This window comes from Pantherophis guttatus, chromosome 15 (assembly GCF_059756535.1).
Source record: "Pantherophis guttatus breed Tessera chromosome 15, ASM5975653v1, whole genome shotgun sequence".
NCBI classification, from domain to species: Eukaryota; Metazoa; Chordata; class Lepidosauria; order Squamata; family Colubridae; genus Pantherophis; species Pantherophis guttatus.
In genome coordinates this window covers 7,055,890-7,083,215 of record NC_142077.1, presented here as the reverse complement: position 1 = coordinate 7,083,215, position 27,326 = coordinate 7,055,890, and the positions used below count along the sequence as shown (strand labels likewise).

Below are 27,326 nucleotides of genomic sequence, written 5' to 3'. Positions count from 1 at the left end.
TTTCTTTCTTTTTCTTTCTTTTTTTGTAATAAGTTTTTATTTTATTTTTTAAACATACAAAAATTCCCGTTTCAACTGAACAGTGTGTTTGTCTGGGTACAAATCATTTTAGGAAATAATAATCGAAGTGTTTACAACAATATTCATTGCATTAGTAGCAATTATATTAATGTTAATAACAGTAATAATTACACTATTTATTTAACCAAGTTAAGCTAACCTTCGTTATATCACTGATCCTTCAAGTCAAGTCATTTCTTTAAGGGTTAAATAGGCCAGTTTAGGATTATTTTATATTAGGGTTCCCTTAATTGTTGCTGTTAGCTAGTCAGAAGAATTTCCCAACTCCATCAATTAAAAAAAAAAGCATGCAAATATTAAAAGAACTTTAAAAAGCTTCCAAGAACACCTTGGCTGCGTGTTAGAAATGCCCTTCTATTTTGTACATAAGTGTTTCTTCCCAACTTTTGAACTGCAAATACAAAAATTAAAGGATCTGCCGCCCCAAATTTTGATGCATTTCCTTTTTATAGGACCCAATAAAACACATGAGAAATAATAGAAAAGTGGGCTCTGAATAAGCCATAAACAGCCATAGATAAATTAAATCTTTTTTCCCCAAGCTAAGCCCGATCAGCTGATTCCTCGCTTTCAGCTCTTATAAAGCAGAACCAAAATTGTTAATTCATTCTTTGCAGTGCGCTAACAAACCGGGTATTAGATAGACAGGTGTCTCAGAAATAGCCAATTGTTCCTAAAAGAATTTTTGGCAGCATTCCTGTGAGTGCCAGTCCTATCCTGACCGGCCAACTGCTAATATCAACTAGAAATCCCTCAGCTTCTGCTTACAAGTAATCCTTGATTTACAACCAAAACTGAGCTCAAAATTTCCATTGCTAATAGAGACCGTTGTTAAGTGAGATTTGCCCCATTTTACGACCTTCCTTGCTGCAGTTAAGTAAGCAATCGGAACAGAGCTGGAAGGGACATGATAGCAGTCTTCCAGTATTTGAGGGGCTGCCACATCAGAAGAGGGGGTCCACTTATTTCCCAAAGCACCAGAAGGCAAGAAAAGAAACCATGGATGGAAACTAATCAATTGCTGTGGAATATTCTCATTTGGTATCCGAGCAACTCCTGTATTCTAATCATATATACTTTCTTTCAGTTTCTTTTCAGATTTATTCTATCTATCAGTATTATCATCAGAATTGTACATTTATTCTTATAATCTTCTTTCTTTTCCCCCCTTTTCATTTACTCTGGTGTCATCTGGGTTTCTATTTCTTTATTATCCTCTCCCTCGTTTAACTTTCTATTATTTAAATCATTTATCTATCCTCTTATCTTCATATTACTTTTCTAACCATATACAAATTCTTCCCCATGTCTTGAAATACACCGATCACCTGATCAAGTGGTTATAAGTGTGAAAAACGGTCGTAAGTTACTTTTTCAGTGTGGTTGTAAATTTTTTTTTTTATTATTTGATTTATATGCCGCCCTTCTCCGGAGACTCAGGGCGGCTTACAATGCGCTAAGCAATAGCCTTCATACTTTTGTATATTTATACAAAGTCAGTTTATTGCCCCCACAAACTGGGTCCTCAATTTACCTACCTTAGAAAGGATGGAAGGCTGAGTCAACCTTGAGCCTGGTAAGATTCGAACCTGCAATAATTGCAGGCAGCTGTGTTAATAGCAGGGTGCTTTAAACCACTGTACTACCAAGGCTCCTTATTTGTTCTGCTTTCGGAAGGGTGTGAAAAAAACAAGAAGGGGCCTCTCTCTATAGAGCCAGAGATTTAATTGCCCAATTTCAGGCCAATGCTTCCCGGCCCATCCCCCAAATCCTCACCCCTCTGAACTGACCATTTTTTGTTCCTCAAAAACCAATAAAAATATAATAATATTTTCCCGCAGGCCATGTTTTTTCCCCATAAACTCCAACTCTGGTTGATTTAAGCCACAATTGTGCCACAGATCCTGACTCTGCTCAACGTTTTAATGTTCTCTAAGGAAAAATTCAGCACAGGCTCTCGGGTTATGCCTAGGGGTGGGCTGCTGGGAATTCGGGAGAAACTCTAGGTAAGGTTCGGTGGAGTTCGGAGAACCCCCAAATCCCACTCCTAGCTGGCCTTGCCCCTCCCAGGAGTCCCCACACGGCCCGTTTTGGATGCAGGTATGTGCAGGGCGTGCACGGAGGTTCAGGGAGGGTGAAAAACGGGCCTATCGTTTCCGGCCTCCAGAGGTCCTCCGGAGCCTGGGGAGGCCGTTTTTGCCCTCTTGGAGGCTCAAAGAAAGCCTCCAGAGCCTGGGGAGGGCAAAAAGCCAGTCCTCGCCGTGGTACAGGAGGCCGACTTGGCCACGCCCACCCAGCAACCAAGCACCCCTTCCTAAAATTTTTGAAGAATTTTTGAATTGGTTCTGTCCTCCGTTATTCCCAGCCCAGCGGGCTAGGGACGATGGGTCCTCCGATACCTAGAGAAAGAAATATGTCAAGTCTCTTTGGGTCCTTTAAAAAAAAATGACAATTGCTGCAGAAATATTCGAAGCACCTTTGACCATTCAACAGTCTTGTAAAAAAATAAACCGAGTTATCCCCCTTTTTCAAAATCGCGAATCCCTTAAAATACGGAATAACTTCAGAGCAAAACATTAGTATTATTTTGATACTTTAATAATACACTGTAATATTATTTTAAAGTATTAGATCTAATGCAGGTATCCTCAACAGTATATATATATATATATTCACTGGGATTGCACGAAACCACTTCCCTTCTACCAGCCTACCTCGGAGGGTTGTGGTGAGGATAAAATAGGTGAATGGTGATCAAAGAAAAGGTAGCGTGTATTTGTAACAATAAACATGTAAGTTAAATCAAGTTAAACTTCATTCAGATTGGCATCTCCTTTTTTTGCCGGCATATTTTGCCCAACTCCGTTTACCCTGCTGCCCTTGGATTTCCTCGTGGTCTCCTATCCCAAAAAACACCCAACGTGACCTCCGAAGACCCCCGTTTAAATAAAACAAAATCTGTAGCGAAGTTGTGTAGCATTGCCTTTGCCCGTGAACAATCTCACACGAACATCTGCTTCTCCAGGAATCCTGCGGCCCTTTGGGGTATACCAGACGGGATGGTACAGCTCAAGATTCTGATGTTTCTTATGAAAACCTCCCTGGAAGGTAGGCCACAAATTTGCTAACTTATCCCAAAGGGATGCTTTTTGCAGCTTGCATGAGTTTGTTGAGTGTGTTTGTGTGAGAGATCTATCCATCTATCTATCTATCTATCTATCTTTCTATCTATCTATCTATCATCTATCTATCTATCATCTTATCCTATCCTATCCTCTCCTCTCCTATCCTATCTACCTACCTTATCTATCCATCTACCTACCTCTTATCCTATCCATCTACCTACTGTATCTACCTACCTACCTACAGTATCTATCTATCTATCTATCTATCTATCTATCTATCTATCTATCTATCTATCTAATCTATCTATCTATCATCCTATCCTATCCTATCTACCTACCTACCTTATCTATCCATCTACCTAACTTATCCTATCCTATCCATCTACCTACTGTATCTACCTACCTACCTACAGTATCTATCTATCTATCTATCTATCTATCTATCTATCTATCTATCTATCATCCTATCCTATCCTATCCTATCTACCTACCTACCTTATCTATCCATCTACCTACCTAACTTATCCTATCCTATCCATCTACCTACTGTATCTACCTACCTACAGTATCAACTGATCCGTTTGGGGGTACACTGGTATAATTTTAAATCATTTTTTAATTGGGTTACTGATTTTAATTTGGTATTGTATTGTGATTTGTATTGAAGTTGTCATTTTGTAAATAAATCGCAATAAATAAATAAATAAAATCTACCTATCTATGTATCTATGTATCTATGTATCTATGTATCTATCTATCTATCTATCTATCTATCTATCTATCTATCCATCCATCCATCCATCCATCTCAAGGTTGACTCAGCCTTCTATCCTTCCAAGGTAGGTAAAATGAAGACCCGGATTGTAGGGGCAATAAACTGACTTTGTATAAAAAAGAACACCGCTTGGGTGGGTGGGGGGGAACGAAAGCCCTACTAAGCAGGTATATACAAAAGTATGAAGGCTATTGCTTAACGCATTGTAAGCCGCCCTGATTCTCCGGAGAAGGGCGCATATAAATCGAACCAATAAATAAATCTATCTATCTATCTATCCTATCCGTCTACCTACCTTATCCATCTACCTACCTACCTACCTACCTACCTACCTACCTACGTATGTATGTATCTATCTATCTATCTATCTATCTATCTATCTAATCTAATCTATCTAATCCTACCCATCTATCCTATCCATCTACCTACCTACCGTATCTATCTACCATATCTACCTACCCGGTTTTCCCCCCAAATAAGACACCCCCTGATAATAATCCCAATCGGGCTTTTGAGTGCATGGCAATAAGGCCAAGCGCTTATTTCAGGGTTCAAAAAAATATAAGACAGGGTCTTATTTTCGGGAAAACATGGTACCTATCTATCCTATCCTATCCTATCCTATCCATCTACCTACCTACTGTATCTATCTATATATCCATCTACCTACCTACCTACCATATCTACCTACCTACCGTGTTTCCCCGAAAATAAGACCCCGTCTTATATTTTTGGGAACCGTGAAATAAGCGCTTGGCCTTATTGCCATGCGCTCAAAAGCCCAATTGGGCTTATTATCAGGGGGTGTCTTATTTTTGGGGTACCTATCTACCCCTATCTATCTATAGTATCCATGTACCTACCTACCTAATCTACCTACATATTCCTATCCATCTACCTATCTACCTACCCTATACCATATCTACCTACCTACCTATGTATCTATCTAATCCTAGCCTAGCCTATCCATCTATCTATCTACCTACCTACCTATCTAATCCTATCCATCTATCCTATCCATCTACCTACCTACCTACCATATCTATCTACTGTATCTACTTACCTACCTACCGTACCTACCTACCTACCTATCTTTGGCCATTTCAGCGGAGATTTCTCTCCAAGCTACTTTGAATTCACATTCCAGGCAGGCAGGGACACACGTTCACACACACACACACACAAAATGCAAAGTTGAACCCGGAAGGGCTGCACTCCCATACTCCAGGCACGTGGGCCGGGCAGGCTGCAAGGCTCCCCAGCCAGGGCGATTTCTCCCCCTTAAAAGACACCCCATCGCCCCCGCCTTTGGAGCCACGGGGCGGAGGAGGGGGGGGACAACACCCCCGAGTACATCCCCCGGGTCTGCTGCCCCCGTCTGCGAGACCCCCCCCCCAAAACTTTTTAGCGTTTGATAAGCGCGCGAAGTGGAGGAATGGGGAGGTTGGGGGGGGGGAGGTTAAGACAGGACGTCGAGTCTCCCCCCGCACTCACCCCCACGTCGTAAGAAGGGCAAATCCGCCTCTGGGCCTCGCCCCCACACCCACCAATCGCCCCCGATCGCGAGAGGCAATATACAAAGCCAAAAGCTCGGCCTCCTTCTCTTACCTTCGCGCGATTTTATAAAGCAAGACTCCGCCGGCAGCGGCGGCGCACACGGTCACGCCGAGGCCCCCGGCCAGGCCGCGGGAGTAAGCCGCCACCAAGGCGCCGACGTCTTCCATGGTGGTGGTGGTGGTGGGGAGCCGTGGGGTGGAGAGGAATGGAAGGGGGGGTTAATTAAAAAAAAAGAGAGAGAGAGAGAAAGAAACCGAATCGCGGATGGAGAAGGAGAGGAGAGAAAAAAAGAGGGGGGGGAGGAAAAAAAAAAGCGGGGGTCGCTGCCTCCTTTTTCCTCGTGCTGGAGGGGAAAAAAAAAAATTCCCCGCGTGTATCCGCCGATGGAACGTTGAGTTGCCTTTTTAGAACGTTCGGCGCCCCTTTGGAACGTTGAGTCGCCGCTCTCCCCGCGGGGGGCGGAGGGTGTTAGAACGCCGGGCAGCCAATCACGCGGCCGCTTGGGGGCGAACGTTCGAAGGGGGAAATCCAGCGGCGGCGGCGGCGGCTGGTTGGGATCAGCGCCTTTTCCCTCTCCTTCCCGCGGCTTGACCTTCCTCGGCTCCGCCTCTTCCACCGAGCCCGGATCCTCCCCCTGGGCATGGATGGATCTCTAACAGAGGGGGGATCTATTCTACAGGGTTACACCACGGTCCTCACCCAGCCACCCACCCACCGCGTGTACCGAGGTTCCCGCGATCCGGGATCTTCCTTTGCAGCGGGGAATCGGCTGCACGGCTTCTGTCTTTTAAGCCGCGCCGTTCGGCTCGGTCTCCGCTGCAAGCCGCTCCGCAGCCGCGGGTCTTTTATAAACAGGAGGCGGAGGGGAGGAATTGGAAGGTGGGCGGCGGGGGAAGCTCGAGGGCCGCCTCGTGAAAGGGCAGCGTCGTGCCGGCAGGCGAGGGGGAACCGAGTCCACCAACGCGCGAGGATTAAAAAGAAAAAGAAAAGATTGGGGAGGGGGCGAAGGGGAACGGACAATGTCGTGCTTTTTCGCCACGATCACGCTTGGAAAGCCGCCTGGGGCGTGATGGATCCAAAACGCCTTGGAAACTAGTGGCCAAAATTGTTCGAAGCCTTTTGGGGGAAAAAGTGTTATTTTCTAAAATTTAGCTAAATAACACTACTTTTTTTTGGGGGGGGGGGGAGGGAGTCGTGCCATAAAATGATATCTCAATGGAAAGATAATTTAATCAAGAATGTAATGCAATGAATGACTTTTAGGAAGGGTTTGCTGTTAGAATAGAGGTGACAGTCGAAAGAAGAAAAGTGAAACCGGTAGAAAAAAACGAGAGATTTTCTTTGATCATGCCTAAATAGAAAAATTTCTGGTTTCAACTCTTATTTCCTCTGCTGTTATTTCTGTTAGCCAAGTTTTTATTTTTTTTCCCAGTATTTCCTAATTTTGGGGCAAAGCCACCAGACATGAAAGAAAGTGCCCTGTGCCTGTTTGCATTTCCAGCAGGTTGGGTTTAAATTCGGATACATCTTCGCTAATCTCGAAGGTTCCTCTCTATAAACTGCTGATTTAGTCATGATATAATTAGTTTCCCATACTTTTCCCCAGTCCTCCCGTTGTATGTTATGTCCAATGTTTCTTGCCCATGCTATACGAGCGTATAAAAGAAGAGTCTGTCCCAACAGCATCCGCAGAAATTAAATAACATAATTTAATTCAGTCATTCTTTTTAATTTCTGAACCGTCTCTCATTTAAGTTAAAAAAAAAAAGAAAGCAATAACTCTTATTAACATACATACCTTTAAAAACAAAGATTCTGGAAGGGAAATTGCAATGGGGTGGGGGGAGAGGAGAAATGCCCCCTCCTCAAAACAACATCCAGCGAGCAAGACTGTCCGTTTCAAAAGTTTGTTTTTTTCCCCTAGTGTGTTGTGAACTGTCCCACAATCGTGCTATTATTATTATTATTATTATTATTTGTTACTGGCTGCATTCGGTCTCGGCTTCGGACGGCTACTTCACTTGATCTTCTAACAGATACACGATCAATTCGTAGGTCGACAGGACGATAGCCGTGTTCGGGATCTGCCTCATCAGCTGAGCAAAAAGTCCGCGGTAAAAAGCGAAATAGCCTTCTTCCTGGAAGACCAGACGGGCCGTCTGGAGGAAGGACTGATACTTGGTTCCTTCCTCGCGTAGCCTCGTCCGGATGACCTCTGGGGACAGGGAGAAACGAAATGTCAGGACAACAGCCTGCATTTACCGTATTTTTCGGACGATAAGACGCGCCAGAGTATAAGACGCACCAAGATTTCAAAGACGAAAACAAGGGGGGGGAAATAGCTTTTGGCCTCTGTGCGTCTGGTTTTTGCCCTCCCCAGGCCCCAAGGAGCACTCTGCAGGCCTCCCAAACCCTCTGCGCATCCCGTTTTCCCCAAAAATGGGCTCGTTTTTTTTGCAAAAATGGGCCCGTTTTTCGCAGAAACGAGGACTCGCAGAGGGTTTGGGAGGCCTGCAGACAGTGGTGGGTTGCTCCCGGTTCTATAGAACCGGTAGTAAAACCGGCGGGAGGCTCCGCCAGAGGTGGGTTTCAGTAGGTTCTGACCAGTTCTGGAGAACTGGTAGCGGAAATTTTGAGTAGTTTGGAGAACTGGTAATAAAAATTCTGACTGGCCCTGCCCCCCTCCCAACTCTCAGCTGATCGGGAAGAAATGGGGATTTTGCAGTAACCTTCCCCTGCCACGCCTACCATGCCATGCCACACCCACCAAGCCACGCCCACAGAACCAATAGTAAAAAAATTTTGAAACCCACCACTGGGCTCTGTCCACCCGCCCTGACAACATCAATGGTGATCTGTGTGCGCGCTCCCGTTGCAAACCGGTAGTAAAGGTAAGTAGAACCCACCCCTGCCTGCAGAGTGCTCCTGGGGCCTGGGGAGGGCAAGAACGGGATGCGTGGGGGATTCGAGGGGCCAAAAACGGGCTCGTTTTTTGCGAAAACAGGACACGCAGGGTGAGGTTTCAGGAGGCCAAAAATGGCGATATTCGGTGTATAAGACGCATCGACATTTCCACCCTCTTTTTGGAGGGGGGGGGAAGTGTGTCTTATACTCCAAAAAGTACGGTAAATTCAGCACTGATTGGGGGTGGCATAAAAATTAGGAGCCTTGGTAGTACAGTGGTTTAATGCACCCTGTTATTAACACAGCTGCCTGCAATTTCTGCAGGTTCGAATCTTATCAGGCTCAAGGTTGACTCAGCCTTCCATCCTTTCTAAGGTAGGTGAAATGAGGACCCAGTTTGTGGGGGCAATAAGCTGACTTTGTATAAAATATACAAAAGTAGGAAGGCTATTGCTTAACACATTGTAAGCCGCCCTGAGTCTCCGGAGAAGGGCGGCATATAAATCAAATAAAAAAAAAACATGGGTTGGTCAAAACAGATCAAAAGGGCTCTAATTCTGCAGGCTAGTGAAAGTCTCCACCATTGTTAAGAGGGGAAAAAAACATTCCAAATCCAGAAAACATCTAAAAATTAAGCATCTCACGAGTTACCGTGAAGCACCAATTACGAACAAAATTCAAAATTCTTCTGTTGCACAGAGAATGCCAAATTTGGCCACACTTACGTGTTAAAGACACCTGCGTCCTGCTTGATTTAACACTCTCCCCCCCACTTTCTGTGGGAAAGTGTGTAGCTGTCTTGTTTTCTCTCACATAGGAACGCTGCTTGGAGGGGGAACGTTCCGGAGCAAGGTGTGCTCGGAACAATAAGGACTAGAAACCTGATTTTCACAACAACAAGAGGCAAATCCTTGTAGTGGTGCGGTGGCCAAGAGGTGGAACTCTCGCCTCAAAATCAGGAGGCTGTGAGTAGGTAGAGGCTGATATTTCTCTCTCTGGGCACACTGAGAATATATCTGCTGAATGAAACTCCGCACTGGTGACAGGAGGGCATCCGGCCAGTAAAACACTCTGCTAGCTCCATACAGTTGCCCAGATTCCACCCCGCAAGTGATTATGGTGCGTTAAAAAAAGAAGACGAGGCAAATCCTTCAATGATTGGCTTTGCTTGGTTGAATAAAAGGTTCTGCTAGGCCAGGGGGAAGTTTTAGAGATGTGGATGAAAACAGGAAAAAACCTACCGTGTGGGTAAGCGATGCAAGACGCGCATCCTTTGGAAATGGCAGCGGCAACCGTGATTCCGAGGAAATTGGTGGAATTCTTCTCTGGGTTTCCAGTGAAAGGGGACCAGCTGGGATCTTTTAAGAGTTGCTTCAATCTTTCATAAATAGCAAAGCAGATGATGGTCTCGGAGATGCCCGCGTAGGAGGCGGTGAGGCCTCGGTAAAAACCCCGGATGCCTTCAGAGCGGTAAACGTACTTGGCGCATTGGAGGGTGTTCATTTGCTTTGAGCCGCGGACTCTAACAGGCAGAAACGATCAGCAAATGAGTGATGGGTTTAACTAGATTTTTAAATAGTTCACTAGGGCCTATCCTGGTGTTTACAACTAGTTGGTAAATGGGGGATGCCCTCGTTGCCAGTTCTATCCCCCTTCAAAACAGAAATGTATCCTGTTCATCTCTAAAATTTAAGGCTTTAGCACAGCATTTTCTCAAGCTCACAACTTTGAAGGTAGATGGACTTCAACTCCCAGAATTCCCCCACCCAGCTATACCCCTCCCTGCTTACTTTCTTTCTAGCTGCATTCTGGTTTTCACCATCCAGATGGGATTCATCAGGGAGTTCGTCACAAAAGCTGGAGAAGAGCAAAGAAAACCAGCAGAAAAGATGGGATCAGTCCTTTGAGGAACTTCAATCCCCAGGATCCCCCCTCCCCCGGTCAGCACGCTCTGGAGTGCAGGAGTGAGAATCCGGATTGTGCAAAACACTATTTATATAAAAAAGGTTGTATGTATGTATGTTCCAGCATAACTCTGGAACGCCTCGAGCAATTTTAACCAAACTTGGTACACGGATGACTTACTATCTGGAAACAAATACTGTGGGGGTAAGACACCCTGGTGTGTGTGTGTTCCAGCATAACTCTGGAACGTCTGGGCCATTAAGAAGAGTGAGTGTGGCGTCCTAGAGCGGCAATTGTTTGTGATGACTGTTCCTTCGCAGCTTCCTCTGGAAAGGCAGCCATGATGTTCTCCCTCCAGTGGAGCAATGGGGAAGCGCCTGATGGATTTGGGGCAAAGTGCCAGGATGCTCGGTCCAACCGGAACAAGAACGAGCAAAGAAAGACGTGGTACCTGGACAGGTTAACCTACCTGCGGAAGCCGCCGAAGAGATATGGACCATATTGCTGTTGGGTACGAAAACGTGGTTGAATTGCTCCTTCGCTCGGGAATAAAACGCAAAATAAACAGCCCTGCAAAGAGTCAAAACAAACACAGGTTGAGTCCTCAGCTTACAACCAAAGTGGAGCCAAAAATTTCTCTTGTTAAGCAAGGCATTTGTTAAGTGAGTTTTGGAATTGAAAAACCGCCTTCAAATTTTTACCTGGATGGCGCAACTCCAACCAGATTGGGCCCCAGCCCACGGAAAAGTGACTTCGGGCCCTCCTTTTCCAAAATGGACCTGGAAAACAAAAAAAAGAGGGGGGGGAAGAGGGAAGAGGAGGAGAAACTTAAGCAGATTTGTTCAAAGCAACTAAAAACAGTATGGAAATATGCGTGCACAGAGCATCAAAAACGTGGATAAATGGGATGTGATTACGTGCGGGTGGGCGGAGCCTCCCGCAGCCGCCGCTACCAGTTCGCCGAACTGGATAGAACCTGCTTAATACTACCACTGCACAAGATAAGTCATTTTATCCAGGCTACAACAGGGTTTCGTCTTTGTAAGAAGTTAGCATCCACCCCTCTCCTAGGAAAATGAGATATTTTAGGAAATATTAAAAGGGCAGAATATTTTCCCTAAAAGGGAGGCAGAAACTCAGGCCCCACCTTTGTCAGTGGGCCGCTAAGGCCTGGGCCAGTCTATTCTACATAACAAAGATCTACCTCCTTCAGGCAGGAGCCATAGTAGGAATTGCCCAAAAGCCCTTTCATTACATCATCACCCAGCAAGAGTCAACCAAGCCTGGGAGACAGACAACCTACAAAGTTACCCCTGCATGACCCCATGGGAGTCTGACAACCAATCAGAATACAGGCTCAAATTCAGAAAAGCCCAGAGAAGGCATAAAACTCAGGCAATCTCAGCATCTCTTCCCTTTTTTTTTCTCTTCACCCGAGATCAAGGCATGGGATCCCGCCCACCGTTAAAAACCTTTCTTTCTTTCCAAGCAGCCGCCATGTTTTCCACCTGTGTCTTTTCTTCCCCACTTGGAACTGAACCCAAACGGACATTCCTTCCGACGCATTTATTTTTTCCAGCTGTTCACGGCTGGGCAAATACCGGCCAATTTCGCAAAAGACACCAGGCTGTGGTGCGGCGTCACCCCTAAGAATTCGGGGGTGGGTGGGTGTCTGTTTTAATCTGGGTTTCCAAGACATCCCACTGCTGGAACGGGGAATAATTGTGGTTTTTGGAGCCGACGACGTAGGAAACACAAACCCTGCATTGTCTTTACAAGTTCAGAGGAGAGTTGCTAATTCCCATTTTCCGTGGGAACGGAGAGTTTTTTTTTTAAAAAAGGGGAGAGGGGCCAGGAGGCTGCCGAGGAGGAGCACGGCTTGGCCTCTTATTATGTTAAACTGGCAACGGTGCCGGATTTTTTTTTTCTTTTTCTTTTAAACTTGCTTTTATTCAGATTTATTTATCTCAGGCCAGAACTGCCCACCAACCTCCCTCTCTTCTCCAGCCCCCTTTTGCGCTTACATAATGCATGCAGACTCAGCAGAGATCACTGCCAAGGTGTGTGTGTAGGGGGGTATTTTTAAAACAGCCGAGCAAGCTTTTTAAATTTTTTTTTCCCCCTGGCATGGATATATGCCTTCCCTGAAAATGTTCCCTCTCTTTAAAAAATTGCACCGAGAAGCGATCAAGGACAATCAGCTGCCTTCAACATTATAAATATCGGCCGGCGTTTCTTTAAAAACTCCCTAATTCCCTAGATTTAAAACCAGAAATATTTCCATTGGGTGTTATACCAGAAAAATATAATAAAGGGAACTGTGTATCTAATACGATATGTCTTAACAGCGGCCAGAATTGAATTTTCACAACGTTGGAAAGGTGTGGAGTTCCCTACAGAAGAGAAGATAATAATAATAATATTTTTTTTAAAAAAATACTAGGACGTGCAGAAATGGATAGACAAACACTTGAAATTAAAGAGAAGGAAGATATGGAATATTTTGAAATATGGGGATTTCGTTTTTATCAATGGTTAACCAATAGAAACAGAAGTTGGAACATTTCGAATTAGAAGAGAAGGATTAATTTTACTATGAGGGCTTATTACGATATGTTTCTTATATGAATTAGTATTAATAATCAGTATTATTATGTTGAAAAAACACTGTTATATGACCAGTACTAATGAATATTATTACTCTTGTGATATCAATGCTCAAATTGACTATAATCGGATGACACACTGTTCATATAGATATTGAAAAAAATCATAGAAAAATGATTTTGGGGTCTTCCACAATGTTTAGAAGTGGGGTTCTGAGTGCAAAACATTTAGGAATTTTTCTAATATTTTTTTCTATAGATTAAGATAGTATTCTTTCAGCCTTGGCCACTTTAAGACCTGTGGACTTCAACTCCCAGAATTCCCCAGCCAGCCATGGCTGGCTGGGGAATTCTGGGAGTTGAAGTCCACAAGTCTTAAAGCAGCCAAGGCTAAACAAACAATATAAAATCTTTCGATATATGCAAAGACCACACTTTTAAGACACTCACTTCAGCACCTGGAGGACACCTGGGGGCAAAGAGGTAGGACGGACCACGCCTTCGCCGCTGAGCGTGCCCAGATGGACCTGCGGATAATAGACAGCCCGGAAGGCCAACCTTGAGGACTGCAACCTTGTCTTAATCACTTCCAAAGGGCAGGTGAAGATGGCCCCCACTGTCCCACCGCATCTGCAACATTCAGCATACCGAAAAAGGAAAGAAAGACAAAACAAAAAATCCAACGTTAGCGGAAGGAAAAAAAAAAAGAAGAATTTGAATTTTTTTAAATGCATTGATTTAAAAATAATCATCATCATCAAACCTACTTTAAATACTAATTAAGGAGGCTAAGCTACAAGTTAGGCTCACTTTATGTGGTGCAGAGTATCCTGAAAGCTTGACGTGAAGAAAAGAGAAAGCGTTAGGTTTAGATCAGACCCGGCTAATGGCAGCAGTTTTCCCTTCCTCAATTTAATGAATTAATCCATAAAATCAATATTTTAATTAAATCAATATAGCCGCCCACCTAACCCTAAGAAATTCTTCTATCTGCAGCTAACCCTTTGCCGGTGTGTCCGGCTGCGTGTTAACAATTTTATTTCTTAATAAATCTGTTTTTATCGGCCGTGTGTTTCTACGGATCACGATTTTCAATGTTTTTAATGCATTTCATGCTTTTATGTTGTAAGCCGCCCGGGGTCACTGGATACGAGATGGATGGCAAATAAATTTCATAAAAACAGTCGTCGTAAACTGAGGATTACCTACATCTTGCTTTTATTACCTACGGCAGGAGTCGGCAACCTTAAACACTCAAAGAGCCACAAATGTCCTAACCGGAAGCCCCGCGTTCAATTCTGGAGCCAACCGGAAGTCCAGTTGCCCCCCACCATAGAGTCTCCTCCTAATATGGCATCCTTTTTCCTGCTTTTATTACCTACGGTAATAAAGCCTCGCGGTGGCCTTCCTAAAAAAAAACAATGCTAAAGGTTAACCAGGCGCTGTCTGGCGTAGTACTCCGAGGGCAAATATTTTCATTGGCGCAACCCTGCCGTGCAAATCCGATCTTTGGCCTCTTTTAGCAGAGTCGGAAATATCAGCAAAATCCAAAGTGGGCTTCAGGGGTGCAGGAGCCCTGCCACTTTGGCCAGGACTACAAGGCCCCTCATCCCCGACCTCAGTTGAGCAGCAGTGTTCCAATATTTGAGGGGCTGTTTACTTTTACTTTTATTTAATTTGTATACCGCCCTTCTCCCGAAGGACTCAGGGCGGTGAACAGCCAACAATAAAATACATACATACAAAATTTAAAAAACAGAACTAAAATTGAATTAAATAATTTGGCTCATCTGAGCTCTGAGCTGAAGGAGCTTCTTGGGCGAGAAGCGAAACGTCTTCAAAGAAAAAAACACCGGAAAGTCCAGCTGCCTCTTGGAAAAAAAGCATCTTTGAGACGTCCATCACTGGAGGCTTTCAAGAAGAAATTGGACAACCACCTGTCTGAAATGGCACAGGGTCTTCTGCTTAAGCAGAGGGTTGGACTAGAAGACCTTCAGGGTCCCCTCCAACTCTGTTCCGAGACCTTCTGTCGGGAGGGCGGTGCCTGCTATCCGCAGATCTGGTGTGATGTGTTTTCAAAAAATTAAAAAACCATATGACCAGGATTTGGCAGTTCGAATCTCAATTCGAACTGCCTGCAATTTGGCAGTTCGAATCTCACCAGGCTCAAGGTTGACTCAGCCTTCCATCCTTCCGAGGTCGGTAAAATAAGGACCCAAATTATTGGGGGTGCAATAGGCTGACTCTGTAAACCGCTTAGACAGGGCTGGAAAGCGCTGTGAAGCGGCATATAAGTCTAAGGGCTATTGCTATATATAATGTCTCCTGCCTAGAACAGGGGTTGCAACCTTAAACACTCAAAAGAGCCATTTGGACACCGTTTCCCACCGAAAAGAAAACACCGGGAGCCACAAAACCCTTCCCGTGCCTGACTATTTTTTGAGCGGCAAAACTAGCCTATGTAGCTGAATTAAACGTTCTGTTTTCTTCTGAAACTTTTCTTTTCTTGGATTTATCCGTGGTTGGCCTATGACTGCAATGATGCACTTAACAAAGAACATGCCAAGAAAGGTCGTAAAACAGGGGCAAAACTCACTGAACACATGTCTCACTTAGTCACAGAAATCTCCGGGCTCCGCTGCAGCCGTCAGCCAAGGACTACCTGAAAAGTATTCATTTCGGAGCTCCCTTGTCTATCAAAACGATGTGCAGAATCTTTTAAAACGGGCGGGCAGCTATGGCCCCATTACCACCCTGTGGACTTCAACTCCCAGAATTCCCCAGTCGTGGCTGTCTCGGGAATGCTGGGAGTTGAAGTCCACAGGTCGTTAAAGGGCCCAGAGTTATCCAAGCCTTGTTTTCAAAGATTTTTGCAAATTAACCAGCAGTTTCAAAAATAAAATTCCACCCTTCACTGCCGGAACGGATTAATGTTTAAGCCGTACCAAGCAAGTCCTGCTTTGAAGCAAGATTTGCGTTTCGGTTACATGTGCCAACTGGGGGGAAAAAAAACAAAAACAAGCAACAACCTGAAATTGTTAAAAGAAAAAAAATCTCAGGTTGTATTCCCTATCATTATGCCTCATTATAAAATCCTTCCTGCCCAAAGTAATTATTTTCAAATCCGATCATAGACTGGGACATCACTGCCATTTCCAATTGGACAAATGCAAGCTTGCCGGATTGCACGAAACGCGTGCCGGGGGTTGACCAACGCTGCAAGAGGTGTTGGGATTACACATCCCATCGTCCCCGCCCTGCTGGCGATTTAACAGCTGCGGCAAGAAAAATATTTCGGCTTGCGTGCGATGGGTTGTCTGGAGCAAGGAAGAAAGCAGAAGCTGTTAGCTCTACTGCTCAAAGCAACAGAGACATAATTCAATTTAGACTAATAAGAGTTGGAAAGGACCTTGTAAGGTCATCTAGTCCAAACAGCCCATTTACTGACTTCTGGTGGGATGAGAAGGCCCGTTTTTCACTCTCCCCAGGCTCCGGAGGCTGTCTAGGAGCCTGGGGAGGGTGAAAACAGCCTTCCCCCAGGCCCCCCGGAGGCCCTCCAGAGGCCGAAAACAGCCCGTTTACTGACTTCTGGTGGGATGAGAAGGCCCGTTTTTCGCTCTCCCCAGGCTCCGGAGGCTTTCTAGGAGCCTGGGGAGGGTGAAAACAGCCTTCCCCAGACCCCCCGGAGGCCCTCCAGAGGCCGAAAACAGCCCGTTTACTGACTTCTGGTGGGATGAGAAGGCCCGTTTTTCGCTCTCCCCAGGCTCCGGAGGCTTTCTAGGAGCCTGGGGAGGGTGAAAACAGCCTTCCCCAGACCCCCCCGGAGGCCCTCCAGAGGCCGAAAACAGCCCGTTTACTGACTTCTGGTTGGATGAGAAGGCCCGTTTTTCACTCTCCCCAGGCTCCGGAGGCTTTCTAGGAGCCTGGGGAGGGTGAAAACAGCCTTCCCCAGACCTCCCGGAGGCCCTCCAGAGGCCGAAAACAGCCCGTTTACTGACTTCTGGTGGGATGAGAAGGCCCGTTTTTCGCTCTCCCCAGGCTCCGGAGGCTTTCTAGGAACCTGGGGAGGGTGAAAACAGCCTTCCCCAGGCCCCCCGGAGGCCCTCCAGAGGCCGAAAACAGCCCGTTTACTGACTTCTGGTGGGATGAGAAGGCCCGTTTTTCGCTCTCCCCAGGCTCCGGAGGCTTTCTAGGAGCCTGGGGAGGGTGAAAACAGCCTTCCCCAGACCCCCCCGGAGGCCCTCCAGAGGCCGAAAACAGCCCGTTTACTGACTTCTGGTGAGATGAGAAGGCCCGTTTTTCACTCTCCCCAGGCTCCGGAGGCTGTCTAGGAGCCTGGGGAGGGTGAAAACAGCCTTCCCCAGGCCCCCCGGAGGCCCTCCAGAGGCCGAAAACAGCCCGTTTACTGACTTCTGGTGGGATGAGAAGGCCCGTTTTTCGCTCTCCCCAGGCTCCGGAGGCTTTCTAGGAGCCTGGGGAGGGTGAAAACAGCCTTCCCCAGACCCCCCGGAGGCCCTCCAGAGGCCGAAAACAGCCCGTTTACTGACTTCTGGTGGGATGAGAAGGCCCGTTTTTCGCTCTCCCCAGGCTCCGGAGGCTTTCTAGGAACCTGGGGAGGGTGAAAACAGCCTTCCCCAGGCCCCCCGGAGGCCCTCCAGAGGCCGAAAACAGCCCGTTTACTGACTTCTGGTGGGATGAGAAGGCCCGTTTTTCGCTCTCCCCAGGCTCCGGAGGCTTTCTAGGAGCCTGGGGAGGGTGAAAACAGCCTTCCCTACCTCCCCGGAGGCCGGAAACAGCCTGTTTTGTGACTTCCGGTGGGCCCGGAAGGTCCGGAAATTTAGCTGGTCGCTAGAGCAACGCTCCTCTGCCCACTGATATGGCTCCGCGTGCCAACAGGTTCGCCATCACGTCCCTACACCATTTCGGACAAGATGGCAGTCCAGTCTCTTCTTGAAAACCTCCGGTGACGAAGCTTCCACTACTCCCGAAGGCAACTTCGGTTGATTGTTCTCACTGTCAGAAAACTCCTCCTTAGTTCTAAGGTTGAATCTCTCTTGGATCCGTTTGTTCCCGAAAAATGTTCTCCCACGGAAATGCAGATGGTGGCGGAGCACAACTTTCTACCAAATCACAACCTTGCACTTCCCACAAGTCCGAAGTCAGCACAAGGGCATCTTTCCTGATAATTCTGCGTTTTAGTTCAACCAGAAAATGTTTTGCTCTGGAGCACCGAATTGTCCGCGCTGTATCGCTGGAAAAATCCCATGTGTTTCATTGCTTAGATACCTTTTTTTAAAAAGGGAAGCGTCCGGCTGTTACTAAAGAGATTTAATTTCCATCGTGCCATCGGCTTTCTAAGAAAGAAAATAACCGCACCACAAAGAAATCCTTATTTTACGAAGTTTGCGCGCCATTAATTCCAGCAAAGCTTTTACAAAACAGACAAAATAGAAACTGACCTTTTCCGCATAACCGACGTTACTTGCCTCCAGTGACAACTATCCCTAAAGGGCAGACAGAAGTTCAGAATCACAGAAAGAGGAAGGGGAAAAAAAGAAAGAGAGAGAGATCGTGCCAGTGAGCCAAGCTACATTTCAGAAAACCATTTCTGTCAACTTTTAAGTCGGCCTATTTTGGGAGGCGGGGGAAATCGCCCAATACAAGTCGAGTTTCAAGGATTTGGCAAAGGAAAGGAAAGCAAGGAAGCATTTCCTGTTGCTTCAGAGAACAATGGAATACGTTGGCAAGAAATTGGCACGCTTCAAAGCTTGGAAAAGCCATATTTTTCTCCCGCCAACCCCGAGCCACCGAAGAGTCGTGATCTCACAAACTCTGGTTTGTTTTAAGCACATGTGTCGCGTGAGGACGGTCTCAAAGTTAAGCTGAGCAATACAGTTTAGCCCCAATCTTAAAAGCTATCCTACCTGTCAATAGGAGTTGAAATACTAAAAAGGGCAAGAGATGATGGATAGACGCAGAATATAACTTAATATGGGATTTGTTTTATTAAAGATTAGAAAATAGAGCTAGAGCCTAAAAGTTGGGAAAATATTATGATGTGTACCGTTATATGATAGAAACTATTATAGTTAGTACGTATAAGTAAATGTTAGAAGTTAAGACTACTATTATGGATATTTAAAAAGTAAAAAATAAGGGATGATGGATAATACTTCTTAATATGGGAATTGTTGCATTAGTTATCATTAAGTGTTGTGCCTTATGATTCTTGACAAATGTATCTTGTCTTTTTATATACACTGAGAGCATATGCACCAAAGACGAATTCCTTGTGTGTCCAATCACACTTGGCCAATAAAGAATTCTAATCTAATCTAATCTAATTCTAATCTAATCTAATTCTAATCTAATCTAATCCTAATCTAATTAGTGGCTAATAATAAAGAGACAGAAAGTAGAAATTGGAAAAACACGACTTTGTACACTGCTACAAAATATAATACATTATAATTACAATATATATGCAAATCTGAGAAGCTGAAAGAATATTAATATGTATATTTAATTAATACTAGCATCGTCACCAAGATTCTGTATAGAGCCGCGATGGTGAACCTATGGCACGCGTGCCACAGGTGGCACGTGGAGCCATATCTGTGGGCACGTGAGCGTTGCCCTAGCTCGGCTCCAGCGCGCATGTGTGTGCCGGCCAGCTGATTTTCGAGCCTTCCAGGCCCACTAGAAGTCGGGAAATGGTCCGTTTCTGGCCTTCAGAGGGCCTCCGGGGGGGGGAGGTAGTTTTTGCCTGGGGAGAGCGAAAAATGGGCCTTCCGGGCCCTCTGGAAGCTGTGAAACGGGCTGTTTCTGGCCTCCGGAGAGCCTCCAGGAGAATGGGGAAGGCTGTTTTCGCCCTCCCCAGCCTCCAAGAAAGACTCTGGTGCCTGGGGAGGGCAAAAAACGGGCCCACCGGTAACCTTTTTGCCGTTGCATGCCAAAAACGGGGGGGGGACTGCGGGGAGGGCTCACATGTGCATGCACGGGGGCGCAGGACGTGGGGGAGGCCATTGATTATGGGTGTGGGCTTGCGCGCGTGTGACTCCCCCACACTCCCCCCGCTTTTGGCGCGCGACAGCAAGAAAGTTAGCCATCCCTGGTATAGAGTAAACTGACCCAGACAATGTACTGTCCACTAAGAATGTGGAAGGAAAATAAAATAAAATAATAAAATAAAAGGAGCCTTGGTGGCGCAGTGGACTAAAGCTCTGTTAAGTAGCACTTAGCTGCCCAGCTGCCTGCAATTACTGCGAGTTCAAATCTCACCAGGCTCAAGGTTGACTCAGCCTTCCATCCTTCCGAGGTAGGTAAAATGAGGACCCGGATTGTGGGGGCAATAAGCTGACTTTGTATAAAAAAAAGAACACCGCTTGGGGGGGGGGCCCAAAAGCCCTACTAAGCAGGTATATACAAAAGTATGAAGGCTATTGCTTAACGCATTGCAAGCCGCCCTGAGTCTCCGGAGAAGGGCGGCATATAAATTGAACCAATCAATCAATCAATCAATCAATAAACTATCCTAGCTGGACTTCAAAACATCAAGCCCTTCAGTTCACCTCCAGCTAAAGCCGCTTTGCAGCCACTCGTCAAGCGTTTGGAAACAAGATTTATTCCGGGTTGATCTTTCCTCGACGAAAAGATCTAACTCGTCGATTAGCGGTTCCCCTTCGGAACACCGTGAAGTCTTTCTTTTACTCCGGCCCCATTACGCTTTCAAAGCACAGATTGCTCAAGCCAATTTGAAGGGAACACCTGGGAAGAGATGACCTTTTTACGCAACAGCCAAGGAAGTCGCGTGGAACAAAACACAGCAGGGACACAACCCTTTTTAGGACACTGTGTTTCGAACGGAAGGGAGCAATGCAATAATCAGGAGTTGGTGGGTGTGGGTATGTGGAACCATTGCCAATTGAGCAGGAAAAACACACACACACACAATCTTAGAAGGCCAAGGAACAAGTGTGACACAATCAGAGGGACGTACTCTTCCAAGTTTGCTATTTGCAAAGGGCCAAAGTGAGAACTTGGGTCTTTGCCAACAGAGCGAGGGATTTGCTAGGGGTCCATTATTGTTATTTAAGATTTAATCTTCAATTCGATTCACAGTCTGGGACTGGTTAAAAACTTCACAGTTCAAGTCCTAACTGAGGACCTAAGAACTGTTAAGGTAATGTCTGAGTAAAAGGTAAAGATTCCCCTCGCACATATGTGCTAGTCGTTCCCGACTCTAGAGGGCGGTGCTCATCTCCATTTCAAAGCCGAAGAGCCAGCGCTGTCCGAAGACGTCTCTGTGGTCATGTGGCCGGCGTGACTCAATGCCAAAGGTGCACGGAACGCTGTTCCCTTCCCACCAAAGGTGGTCCCTATTTTTTCTACTTGCATTTTATTTACGTGCTTTCGAACTGCTAGGTTGGCAGAAGCTGGGACAAGTCACGGGAGCTCCCCCCGTTACGCGGCACCAGGGATTCGAACCGCTGAACCGCCGACCTTTCGATCGCCAAGCTCAGCGTCTGAGCCACTGAGCCACCGCGTCCTACTAGTACAGGGGTCAGCAAACTGCGGCTCTGGAGCCGCATGTGGCTCTTTCACCCCTCTGTTGCGGCTCCCTGTCACTCAAAATAGGCATCACAATTGCCAGCCTGCAATTTATTGAGTTTTTCAACCCCCGGTAGGCCAACCATGAATAAATCCAAGAAAAGAAAAGTTTCAGAAGAAAAGGCCGCTCAAGAAATAGTCAGGCACGGGGAAAGGTTTTGTGGCTCCCGGTGTTTTCTTTTCTGTGGGAATCAGGTCCAAATGGCTCTTTGAGTGTTTAAGGTTGCAGACCCCTGCATAATAATAATAATAATAATAATAATAATAATAATAATAATAATAATAATAATGTCGAGTATGTATTATTATTATTATTATTATTATTATTATTATTATTATTATTATTAGCAGTAGTAGTAGTAGTAGTAGTAGTAGTACAGTTGTCCATGAGATGGTTTTCTTGGCACATCAAGACTCTGCAGAGATTCAGAAACGGGGGTGGGTGGGAGTTTAGAAAAAGCAGCTTCTGGATGGGGGAAAAAAACCTTGACAAAGCTCCCCTTTTCTCTTTCTTTCCCCCAGGAGTATTTCAGCAACAGGGAGGGTGAGAAAGTAATAAACAGCAGCTACATCCAGGGATTAAACTAGGAGTCTACATTGATACTCAGAGTCACAAGTGGAAAACAAAGATAGCAACTGCACTCCAGAAATACACACTAATCTTTTAAGAAGCCTTTTCCCCTACATCTGCGGATTCCATAATCTGTGGGTTTCGTAACCTTATTATCACAGTAATTTCATAATGATCTCCCATTTAAGGAAGCGTCTGCGAATCCGATAATGACCCACACATAACATATTGATATTTTATTCTCACTGCCCATTTATTCGTCACTTTTTAAAATCCCTGGGCTGAAAAACTCTGATTTTTGACAAAAACATCCATCAACACTACATATAAAGACTACATACTACTGGCAGACAATTTCCTGCCTCTAATTATAACCTGTCTGCTGAATCAGTTACTTCCCCCCCCCGCCTCCCCCCAGACAAACCGGTGGGGCATTTCGTCAATCCGTCGTTGCCTTTTGCACAACATCCTTGATTTAAAAAAAAAAAAAAATTCCCCTTCCTTTCGTTTGTTGTTTCAGGGTGTGTTGTGTTGTGTTATGCAAAAGCGGAGAAAATCTTTCTCGGAAGAAAAAGGAGGATGCCACAAGGTGATTTATTGGCTTCCGACACCCATGTGCACCTAAGGCAGGGGTCAGCAACCTGCGGCTCTGGAGCCACATGTGGCTCTTTCGCCCCTCTGCTGCGGCTCCCTGTCACTCAAAATAGGCATCACAATGTGCGACAATTTATTGAGTTTTTCAACCCCCCCCCCCGGTAGATCAACCATGAATAAATCCAAGAAAAGAAAAGTTTCAGAAGAAAAGGCCGCTCAAGAAATAGTCAGGCACGGGGAGGGTTTTTGTGGCTCCCGGTGTTTTCTTTTCTGTGGGAAACGGGTCCAAATGGCTCTTTGAGTGTTTAAGGTTGCAGACCCCTCATCTAAGGGATCTGATGCAATGGGTGATCTACTAGATCGGGGACAACCTGGAGATGAGAACAGGTTGGAGAGGAAGGGGTGATGGTGGGGGGGGCCCAGTGCAGGGATCGGTCCTGCAGCCCCCAACCCCCCCAGGATTTTTTTTTCTGACAGCCAAAGGTAGACTGCTACTGTCCATGGGAGATCAGCATATAAAGTATTTATTTTTTTTTATTTTATATCAAATTTATATACCGCCCTTCTCCCTGAGGACTCAGGGCGGTGTACAGCCAAAGTAAAAAACATAAACTACAAACATTAAAATACAATTAAAAAGATATATATATATATATATATTTGACCCCATAATTCAAATAAAAGTATGGGGTGGGGGGAACAAATGAGAAAGAAGAGCCCCAAGGAAGGAGGAGGGGAGGGGGGAGGAAATCAGAAAATCGGGGAGGGAGGAGTAGGATTTAACCTGACAAGGAGAAAGAAGGGTGGAAATTCTCAATGAAAGAGGGAGGGGGGGAGAGGAAAGGAGGAGGTGGCTCAGTGGCTAAGACACTGAGCCTGCCGATCAAGAAGGGTGAGCAGGGGGGTCGGACTAGATGACCTCCAAGGGTCCCTTCCCACTCTGTTACTGTTCCTGAATGAAGAAAAGGTGTGGTGGGGGGAGACAAAAAGAAACGGGGAGAGAAGAAGGGATGAATGGGGAAGGGGAGAAAAATTATGAATGGGGGGGGGCCGTGGGAACGGAGGGGAGAATTTATGAATGGGGGGCGTGGGAAAAAGGGAGGAAAGCATGAATGGGGCAGAGGAGGCGGCGCAGGACTCACCCCCCGGCGAACAGATGAAGCAGCGTGCTCTTCTCCGACGAGACCCCGGCCATTGCCTGCCTGCCCGCCCCCTCCCACCTCGCCCCAAAGCCGGCCTCGGTCCTTCCCGGCGCTGCGCTACGAACTGCCGAAACTCCCGAACTGCCAGCCAAAGGATGGCCTGGCTCGCTACTGCGCCTGCGCCGTTGTCACGCGATGCCGGCGCCGGGCTCCACGTGCGGAGCGAGCCAACCACGAGGACGGCGGAGGCGCGAGGGGGGAGGGCGATGACGCGGAGGGGCGCCGAGGGACGCGATTGGCCGGGCTCGGGAGGGAAAGGCGGGGTGGGAGGGGGGTGAGGCGAGGACGAGAGCCGGGAGGGTGACGCAACAGAGGCCGGCCTGGCGTCATAAAGGAAAGGGGCGGGGCTCCGCGGAGGGGGCGGGGCTCGGTTGTTTTTTTTTTCTTCCTCTTCTTATGAATGGGGACACCGTGGGAAGGAAGGTGGGGGGGGGGGTTGAGCTGGTGGGGAGTTTCCGTATTGGATGGATTATTCGTGAGCCCCAAAATAAACATAAATTTTAAAAAAAAAAGTTGGAATCGCAGCTCACCGCTTGGTCCCCTTTCCCAGGGATGTGTGGAACTATGAGTGACACCATGCGCAGCTACGTGGCTGGCTCTCTCTCACTCTCTTCCTCTCCCCCTCTTCCTCTCTCCTCCCTCCCTTTCTCCCCCTCCCCTCCTCTCTCTCCCTTTCTCCCACCCCTCCCCCTCTTCCTCTCTCCCCTCTCTCTCCCCCCTCTCTTCCTTCCTCTCTCCCCTCTCCCCCTCTTCCTCTCCTCCCTCTCTCTATCTCCCCCTCCCCCTCCCCTCCCTCTTTCTCTCCTCCCTCTCTCCCCCTCTTCCTCTCCCCTCCCCCTTCCTCTCTCCCCCTCTTCCTCTCTCTCCTCCCTCTCTCTCTCTCTCCCTCTCCCCCTCCCCTCCCCCTCTTCCTCTCTCCTCCCTCCCTTTCTCCTCCTCTTCCTTCTCTCTCTCCCTCTCCACCACCCATCCCCCTCTTCCTCTCTCCTCCCTCCCTCTCACCCCCTCCCCTCCTTCTCTCTCTCCGTCTCCACCACCCCTCCCCCTCTTCCCCTCTCTCTCCTCCCTCTCTCCCTTCTCTCTCCTTTCTCCCTCTCTCTTCCCTCCATCTCTCCCTTTCTGTCTCTCCCCCTCTCCATCTCTCTCTCTGTCCATCTCTTTCACACCACACACACACACACACACACACACAGAGGGAGAGCTTTGTCTTTAGTCCCACACACTAGGTTGTCCTGCTCCATTGAAGCTGGTTTTCCAGGGAAGGTCAAGCAAAGAAGAAATGAGCATCCAAGGCTAAGCCATGGTTTGCCACAGCCCATTCTAGCTTAGGCCAATATTTGTTCAACCTGGGCAACTTTCAAAAAGGGTGGACTTCAACTCCCAGAATTCCCCAGCCAGCCATGAATCATAGAGTTGGAAGGCATCCAGAACGATCACCTCCTATTTCAGTGTTTCTCAACCTGGGCAATTTCAAGATCTGTGGAACTTCAACTCCCAGAATTCCCCATCCGTCCATCCATCCATGCTGGCTGGGGAATTCTGGGAGTTGAAGTCCACCCTTTTTAAAAGTCGCCCAGATTGAACAAATACTGGCCTAAACTTCTTCAAGTTTGCCAGAGTGGCCAAACACCGGCTTAGAAGGTGACTCAGCCAGAGTTAATAGTCCCTAATGCTACAATCTCTCTTTTAAACATGTAAAAAATAAAAATAAATAAAAATAAAAGACGGAACAGTGCATTGTGGGAAGCCGCCTTTGCAACGCACCCTTTTGCCTAGAGGCGCATTTCCTGGGAAAGAGGAACATGCGAACTCGGTGTCACATTGCAACTCAATCCGGAGAGTCACTGGGTTGGGTGGGGGCACGGTTGGTCTGGCTCAAGATGCTTAGCAAAAGGAGAAGTGTGTTTGTGTGTGTTTGTGAACCATACACACCCTCCCTCCCTGCCTTTGGGGGAAGAGGCAGAGGCAGTTTGTCACAGGATCCCTTGGAAGGAAGGTCAACTCGGAAGGAGACATGAGAGATTTGCCAACTGCTGGCTTCTTCATAAACAAATTAGAAAAATGCATTTAAAAAAATAAAATAAAAATTCATACCGTAGTAAAAAACAACAACACCACAACCAAGTTATTTATCCAGCCACTGTTTGAGGTTGGATAATCTGTTCGTTATTTCCCTGGTTATTTTAATGCCAGCCTTACAGTAACAGGAACAGAGTTGGAAGGGACCTTTGGAGATCATCTAGTCCAACCCCCCTACTCACGCAGGAGACCTGTGCTAGGGATTCGAACCGCCGAACTGCTTCCTGATCGACAAGCTCAGTGACTGAGAGACAAGCTTGGTGACTCAGAGCCACCTAGTCAGGCTCCCAGGATATTAAAATTAAAATTATCTAAATGTTATCTAATTTTAGGTTCTATTTAATTGGGCCAAACTATGTTATAATAATAATTTTAATTAGCAATTTTATGATGTTTGTGTATCTATCTTTTTCTTGACTGTACGCCGCCTTGAGTCCTATGGGAGAAAGGCGGTATAGAAATATAATAAATAAATAAAATCTTTTTAATTTTATTAAATAGTTTTTTTTAAAAAACAAACAAAAACAGATATTTACATCTTCTTCTTTTCAACATCTTCGCATCAGTAAGCCATATTTATACATTTTCTCTTTCCTATCTTAATATATCCTTATACATATATTTCTAGTACATCATATATATATACCGTTATAATATATTCCATTTTTCTAATTATTTTATTTACATTTGACATAAACATGTGCCTAATTTCCTTTCCACAATTTTTATATCTTCCCATTTGTTTCTATATTTCTCCACCTAATTTAACCATTATTTAGTCTTCCTTTGTCCCTCTTTCCCCTCCACACTTTCCTCCAACCATTTATACCATTTCTCCCAGACTAAATAATATTCTGTTTCATCTTTTTCTTGTGTCTCCTTTGTGAGTTTATCCATTTCCACAGACTCCATGATTTTTTAAATCACCTTGTCTTCTGATGGTATGTCATTGTTTTTCCAGTTTTGGGCGAAAACTATTCGTGCTGCTGTAATTATGTGAATGATTAAGTATCTTATTTTTTTTTTCATATGACCCAGTAATTATTCCCAGTAGGAAAGTTGAGCCAGAGGAATTTTAAAACAACTGGCTCTGAATAATAATTTAAAAATATATCTGAAATTCCCTTTACAATCGCTTCCTTAAATCCTTGTTTGTTCTCCCCCAAAGCTGATAAGGTTCCCCAGCATAAATATCACAGACATTTGCAAGACAAGATAACATGTCTTGCTTCATTCAAGTTCACAAATGGCATTGTTGGTCTTTGGGAGGTCATCGGAATTTAGGTGAGATAAACTTGTTTGCAGACTCTGTTGATT

At 46.0% G+C, this 27,326-nt stretch overlaps 2 protein-coding genes and 1 long non-coding RNA gene across 3 annotated transcripts in view; 1 reads left to right on the top strand and 2 right to left on the bottom strand.

The window, feature by feature from the left end:
- The window catches only part of LOC132709254 (uncharacterized), a 79,797-nt gene extending 76,607 nt beyond the window's left edge, over positions 1 to 3,190 (top strand). The window contains exon 5 of the long non-coding RNA XR_009620288.2: positions 3,107 to 3,190. This is a non-coding gene — a long non-coding RNA (uncharacterized LOC132709254). The remainder of the gene's footprint in view (positions 1 to 3,106) is intronic.
- The window catches only part of TMEM201 (transmembrane protein 201), a 31,205-nt gene extending 24,829 nt beyond the window's left edge, over positions 1 to 6,376 (bottom strand). Inside the window, exon 1 of the mRNA XM_034438875.3 lies at positions 5,590 to 6,376. Coding sequence (XP_034294766.2) covers positions 5,590 to 5,705 — 116 coding nt within the window. The 5' untranslated portion in view covers positions 5,706 to 6,376. The remainder of the gene's footprint in view (positions 1 to 5,589) is intronic.
- An 870-nt stretch (positions 6,377 to 7,246) lies between these two features.
- SLC25A33 (solute carrier family 25 member 33) lies at positions 7,247 to 24,067 on the bottom strand. The gene is made up of 7 exons (XM_034438878.3): positions 23,871 to 24,067; positions 13,404 to 13,583; positions 11,049 to 11,126; positions 10,817 to 10,917; positions 10,233 to 10,299; positions 9,684 to 9,964; positions 7,247 to 7,753 (listed from the first exon to the last, which is right to left on the bottom strand). The coding sequence occupies exons 1-7, from the start codon at positions 23,921 to 23,923 to the stop codon at positions 7,551 to 7,553; spliced, it is 963 nt and encodes a 320-aa protein (XP_034294769.2). The 5' UTR covers positions 23,924 to 24,067; the 3' UTR covers positions 7,247 to 7,550.
- Between the last annotated feature and the right edge of the window lie 3,259 nt (positions 24,068 to 27,326).

Coding starts and splice junctions, on each gene's coding strand:
- SLC25A33 (XM_034438878.3), bottom strand. CDS start 23,923: ATGGCCGGGGTCTCGTCGGAGAAGAGCACGCTGCTTCATCTGTTCGCC. Junction 11,127..13,403: donor GGTGTCCTCCAGGTGCTGAA/GTGAGTGTCTTA, acceptor TTTGTTTTCCAG/GTCCATTTTGGAAAAGGAGG. Junction 9,965..10,232: donor AGAATGCAGCTAGAAAGAAA/GTAAGCAGGGAG, acceptor TCTGCCTGTTAG/AGTCCGCGGCTCAAAGCAAA.